This window comes from Lactuca serriola, chromosome 5, assembly GCF_051521515.1.
Source record: "Lactuca serriola cultivar US96UC23 chromosome 5, Lser_US96UC23_V15, whole genome shotgun sequence".
NCBI lineage: Eukaryota > Viridiplantae > Streptophyta > Magnoliopsida > Asterales > Asteraceae > Lactuca > Lactuca serriola.
In genome coordinates, this window is record NC_136412.1 from 275,461,539 (window position 1) to 275,468,347 (window position 6,809).

General features: G+C 38.5%; 1 protein-coding gene across 1 annotated transcript; it reads right to left on the minus strand.

Annotated features, from left to right (window-relative positions):
- Positions 1 to 4,003: 4,003 nt before the first annotated feature.
- Positions 4,004 to 5,261, minus strand: LOC145050520 (uncharacterized). Its single transcript, XM_078998755.1, has 2 exons — positions 4,739 to 5,261; positions 4,004 to 4,482 (listed from the first exon to the last, which is right to left on the minus strand). Exons 1-2 carry the CDS (start codon positions 5,259 to 5,261, stop codon positions 4,004 to 4,006), a joined length of 1,002 nt encoding a protein of 333 aa, XP_078854881.1.
- Between the last annotated feature and the right edge of the window lie 1,548 nt (positions 5,262 to 6,809).

Consider the following 6,809-nt stretch of genomic DNA (forward strand, 5'->3'; position numbering starts at 1 on the left):
CCATAGGCAAACTCGACGAGTCGAGTCGGGGTTGCCCCGCGTTTCGTTGCCGAGTAACTCGACGAGTGGAGAGGGAACTCGTCGTGTCTAAGAGGTTTAAAAAGGATTTAGAGAACCCGCATGGACTCACCGAGTCACTCTTGTGTACTCGCCGAGTCTGGTCAGTGTTGACCGTTGACTTGAGTTGTCTTATGTTGACTTTGGGAGTTTTGGTCAACAGAGGTAATAGAGGTCAGGGAGGGGTAAAATGGTCTTTTACCCATTACCTGACTAGAGAGGAAAAGAGTATTCGCCGGTTAATTAGAGTTGGGACTTCGAGTACTAATTAGAGATATTTGCCTTATGTGTTAGGCGGTGGCAAGTCCGAGGTTCGCATGTGCAGATAATTGCTTTCTTATTTCCAGGTGAGTCTTCTCACTATACTTTACCTTGAGTAGGTAACCAAAGTTATGTGACAGAGTATTTGTATGATGTTTATGTTACGTGTTGTACTGCATTATTTCTATGTGATTTATGCTGTTCATGTTTACAGAGTTAGAACCGGAAGGTTCCCAGAGTTAGAACCGGAAGGTTCACAGAGTAGGGTCGACGGACCCACAGAGTTATAGCCTCGAGTGGCTAATATGTGTTATGTGTGGTATTTTGGGGAACTCACTAAGCTTCGTGCTTACAGTGTTTTGTGTTATGTGTTTCAGGTTTCTCTCAGGATCACGGGACGGCACCAGCTCGATTGTACACACCAGAGAAAGAGTCATGTTTTGAGGATCCTGGTTTATTATGCAAGTGAAAATGGAATTATGTTCTGTAATTCGATTATGAATGAGATTTTAAGCAAAGTGTTTTTAAGAATTAAACGATTATTTTTAAATGAAAAATTATTTTGAAATTTTCGGTGTTACAGGCATGCATTACACCAGGGGCGGACACAGGATTTTGAAGTAGGTGTTGTCGGTCCGTAGTAGGTGTTGCCGATCCATAGCAAGTGTTTCCGGTGACACATTTTATAGTAGAAAAAAGAAAAAAATCAAAAATTTTACACTACGTTCGGAAAAACTAGGTGTTGTCGGTGCCACCGTTGGCACCATAGTAGATCCGCCATTACACACGGCCCGTGTAATGTTCTGAGAGTTACACCTTGATTTTTCTTATTTCCGCACCCGCTCACTTCCAATCTTCATAAAAATTATTTTTAGACTCCCTTAATTATTCTAAGAACCTTGGAACACAAAAACTCAAAAGAAAATGTCCAAACGAAAATTTTACAAAAATGACCAAAATACCCCCGAGTTGCCTCTCGGGTAGCTGCCCTTATTTAAAGTCGGTAGCTCGACATGGATCCCAATCATTTTTCAATCTTGGTACTTTGGATCTGCTACTACCTCCAATTCTTCATTTTTAACCACAAATCCTTCATAATAAGGCTTTAAACGATGACCGTTCACTTTAAATATCTTCCCGGTTTTCTCACTTGTGATCTCTACTGCACCATGCTCAAAAACATTAGTGACAACAAATGGTCCCACCCCACGAGACCTTAATTTACAAGGAATTAACTTGAAACGAGAGTGGTAAAGTAATACCTTTTGACCTCTTTCAAATACCTTGCGTGAAATCATCTTGTCATGATATGCTTTCGTCTTTTTTGTAAAGGACTTCACTCTCATACGCTTCATTGCGTATCTCCTCAAGCTCTTGTATTTCAAGCTTCCTCTTCTTTCCTGATTCACTTAAATCCATATTAAATTGTTTGACTGCCCAATAAGCTCTATGCTCCAACTCAACGGGTAATCGACATAGCTTCCCAAAAACAATGCGATATAGAGACATCCCAATTGGAGTTTTGAATGCAGTGTGGTATGCCCACAAAGCATCATCAAGACGAGTACTCCAATCTTTCCTTGTTATATTGACAGTTTTCTCCAAAATACCATTGATTTGTCGATTGCTCACTTCAACTTGTCCGTTTGTCTGTGGATGGTATGTTGTGGAAACTTTTGAGTAACACCATATTTCTTAAAAACACTCCCGAGCATACGATTGCAAAAATGTGTACCACGATCACTGATTAAGGCCTTTGGAACACCAAATCTGGAAAAGATGTTAGCCTTCAAAAGATTTATCACAACTTTTGAATCGTTAGTACGGGTAGCTTTTGCTTCCACCCACTTGTAAACATAATCAACAGCCAAAAGGATATGAGTAAAACCCAAAGATGATGGAAAAGGTCCCATGAAATCAATGCCCCAATCATCAAAAATTTCACAAACTAAAATGGGACTTAGGGGCATTTGAATCTTTGAATTTAAAGAACCTATCTTTTGACACTTATAACAGCTTGCACAAAAAACATAAGAGTCATGGAAAATACTTGGCCAGTAAAATCCACTCTCTAATACTTTTCTTGCAGTTCTTTGAGGACCAAAATGCCCTCCACAAGCATAAGAGTGACAAAATGCTAAGATAGAAGATACCTCATGTTGTTGCACACATCGTCTAATCATTTGATCAGCACAATATTTCCATAAATATGGCTCATCCCATACGTACCTCTTGGCTTCTTTCTTGATTTTGTTTTTTTGCCATCGAGTCAAATCTGATGGAAATTGATTTGTGATAATGTAGTTCACAATATTGGCATACCATGGGGCAACTTTTGCTGAGGTTCTCATCAGGAAATGCATCATGAATGGGAGTTGAATCATCAGGAGAAACAATCCTGCTAAGATGATCAGCCACAAGGTTTGGCTTTCCGCTCTTGTCCTTGATTTCAATATCAAACTCTTGTAAGAGTAATACCCATCGAATGAGTCTCGGCTTTAAATCCTTCTTCGCAAGTAGGTACCTAATAGCTACATCATCAGAATAAACAATCACTTTAGAACCTAACAAATATTGACGGAATTTCTCTAAAGCAAAGACAATAGATAGCAATTCTTTCTCAGTTGTCGAATAATTGGCTTGTGCACTATCAAGTGTCTTTGAGGCATAATAAATGACATGAAGAACTCGGTCTTTTCTTTTCCCCAATACTGCACCAACCGCATGATTGCTAGCACCATACATGATTTCAAAGGGAAAACTCCAATCCAGTGATTGAAGTATTGGTGTTGACATTAACCTTAAACTGATCAAAAACTTTCTTGCACTCTTTGGAAAATTCAAACTTTGCATCCTTTTGTAGAAGCTCACACATGGGACGGGATATCTTGGAAAAATCTTTGATGAATCTTCTATAAAAACCTGCATGGCCAAGAAACGAGTATACCTCATGAACACAAGTGTGGTAAGGTAAAGACTTTATGACATCTATTTTTGTTTTGTCTACCTCTAGACCCTTAGAAGACACAATATGACCAAGTATGAGACCTTTATCAACCATAAAATGACACTTTTCATAATTCAAAACAAGGTTGGTCTCAATACATCTTTGCAAAATCTTTTTCAAATTACCCAAACACTCATGAAAGGGATTACCATATATAGTGAAATCGTCCATAAACACTTCAATGATTTCCTCAACATACTCCTAAAAAATACTTACCATGCACCTTTGAAAAGTGGCGGGAGCATTGCAAAGTCCAAAAGGCATCCGCCTATATGCAAATGTTCCGAAGGGACATGTGAAAGTGGGTTTTTCTTGATCCTCGGGTGCAACGGGTATTTGATGGAAACCGGAATACCCATCTAAACAACAATAGTGTGTTTTTCCTGCTAACCTTTCCAACATTTGGTCAATGAAAGGAAGTGGGAAATGGTCTTTCCGGGTTGAGGAATTGAGTCTTCTATACTCAATGCAAACTCTCCACCCGTTTTGCACACGGGTGGGGACTAATTCACCTTGGTCATTCTTTGTAATGGTAATACATGTCTTCTTTGGTATGACTTGGACCGGGCATACCCATTTGCTATCTGATATAGGATAGATCATCCCCACATTCAACAACTTCAAAATCTCTTTCTTCACCACCTCCATCATTGGAGGATTCAAACGCCTTTGAGCTTCTCACAAGAGTTTGTAATCTTCTTCCATAATGATCTTGTGCATGCAAAGTGAAGGACTTGGCCCTTTGATGTCGGCTATAGTCCATCCAATAGCTTCCTTATACTCTTTCAAAGTGGTAACAAGCTCTTCTTCTTCTTTTGTTGATAACTTTGTGGAAATGATCACTGGCAAAGTCTCTTTCTCTCCAAGATACGCATACTTGAGGTGCCCGGGTAAAGTCTTGAGCTCCAATTTCGGTGCTTGGACAATAGATGGAACAAGTTTCTCATTAGGCATTGGTAATTTCAGCTTTGGAACATCAAACCTCATTTTCTTCTTTTCATCCATGCAAGATACAACTTCCATAATCTCTTCATCAATTTTAAATTGCTTCGCAAGTTTTTCCGTTTTTTCCTTTTGAAGATTCCTGTCTAAAATGAGAGCTAACACAACAAGATTAGACAAATCAAAACACTCCTCTGTCAATGGTTCTATGATTTCTACAAAATTCAAATATGAAATATCACTTGGATATCTCATAGCATCATAGATGTTGAAATTTATCACCTCTCCATCAAATTACATGGACAACGTACCATCATAAAACATCAATTTTTGTCCTAGCTGTTTTCAAAATTGGTCTTCCTAGAAGAATTGAACTCAAATTTGGTGAGTCATCATCATCCATATCAAGGACATAAAAATCTGCTGGAAATACTAACTCATTCACTTGGACTAACACATCTTCCAGCACACCTTTTGGATGTACTAAAGATCTATCAACCAACTGAATGATTACCCCGGTCTTCTTCAATATGCCAATATTTAAAGTTTTGAAAATAGAATATGACAAAACATTGATAGAAGCTCCAAGGTCTAGCATAGCTCGTGGAACATGAAGATTACCTAACTTGCAAGGAACCGTGAAAACACCTGGATCCTTACATTTTTGAGGTAGTCTTTTCTGTAACACTGCAAACACATTTTCTCCTACTTTGACAGTTTCATTCCCTTTTAACTTTTTTTTAGATGTGCATAATTCCTTAAGGAACTTAGCATACCTAGGGACTTGTTTGGTGGCATCAATAATAGGAATATTTACCTCAACCTTTCTGAACATCTCCATGATTTCATTGTCCTCTCTTTCACGCTTTGACTTGCTTAACCTTGTAGGAAATGGAGGAGGAGTGACTTTTGCTTCAATAGGAACTTGCTTTGAAGGTGTTTTTGACTTCCCTTCCTCTTTCTCAAACTCCATCTTCTCTTCTTCTTCAATCATCTTTGGACCTTCATATTCTTTGCCATTTCTCAAAGTGATGGCACATGCATTATGCTTAGGATTCTTTTCAGTTTGTGTTGGTAGTTTGCCTTGTTGAGAGAAAAACTTGGAGACACACTTGAACAAACGTTAGAACAAGTAAATTATGGAATAGTTAATCTCAAAGGATCTAAAAGCTCAACAATAATATAGTTAGATAGTTAGATAGTTAGTTGCAGAAAGTAAAGAAATATAAATGACAGCAATTGTTATATCAAGAATACACTTAAACTGATTCATAATAGGGAATGCATTCACTCCGAGTTAATAAGGAAGATCAAGTTTAGTGATTAAGTCTAAAATACTTGCTCCGAAGAGAGGTTATAGTTTGATATGTTTCAGTAGCAATTTAGAGTGTGAAGAGTAGTAAGATAGAGAAATGAAGAAGATAACTTGGAGAAATATATTCAGAATAATTCACAAGTCATCAAGTAATAAGAGAGATGGTTGAAGAAGAAATATTGTGCAGTAAGAAGTTGTGTTTAATACATCAGAAAGAGTCTCTACTTATAGAGTCTCAGAACTAAACAACTACTCTATAAGCATCCGTGCAAGGCATGCTGGTTAATAGAGTACATTACATAAAGATAAGAAAAACATAACAATGGACTACGGATGCTGAAGATGAACTAACTTCAGGTGCTGAGATGATCGCTGATGGTGAACCGTTGCGGTAGATAGATGGTTGTGGTATCTTAGTTCAAGAGGGTCACTTATGTTTCAACAATTTCCCCTAAGTGACCTCTTTAACTCCGGTTCAGGTATCAAGTTTGAGGAACTTGATCAAGATCCACCACAATTTTCTGATATTTTCAAGCCAAGTGATTCTTCTAGAAATTTCAAACTTGACTTCAGCAGTAGTATGCTTTGATCTTTCTACTGCGGTCTAGCAGATGTCAAGTTGTTTCTTGGGCAGGCGGTGCATAGCATTCATCGGAATGAAGTATTTGACGTTGTCAGCCTTCCGTTTGAAAATGATCCCAAGTTAGGGAAAGTTTGTTGCGCTTAATGATCTTTCTTCAAAGCCTTCGGTAGGCATTGGCACAGGTTCAAGTGGGGGGAGATCAAACTTCCTGATGATGGTGGGGTGGATATCCGCATCAATCTTGGCGAAGTCACAAACTGTATCCCTTAGAAAGGATTTGGCTTTGTCGAGTGCCATTTGCATCTTCGGATGCTTTTTTGCCTTGTTTTGGAATACTCTAGAAATGAGAAAGATTTCTTCTGAATTCATGCTTGGGAAATCTGCCTGAGTGCGTATGTAGTCATGCTCTCTTCTGGTAAGAGTGTACCGAACGAAATCAGCCTTCATGAACTTCCGCATATTGTAATTCTTAACTGCGGATGGTCTATCGTTAGACCATATGTTTTCCACAGAGGAGCCATGCTTCACATAAAAGTGATTAAGTCTTTCAAATTCCATAGGCAGTCGTTTGTGATCAGGGAGACTGTAGTCAAAAAACTCAAAAACTGCAAAATACTTGGCATTGGGAGAGATAGGAATATCCC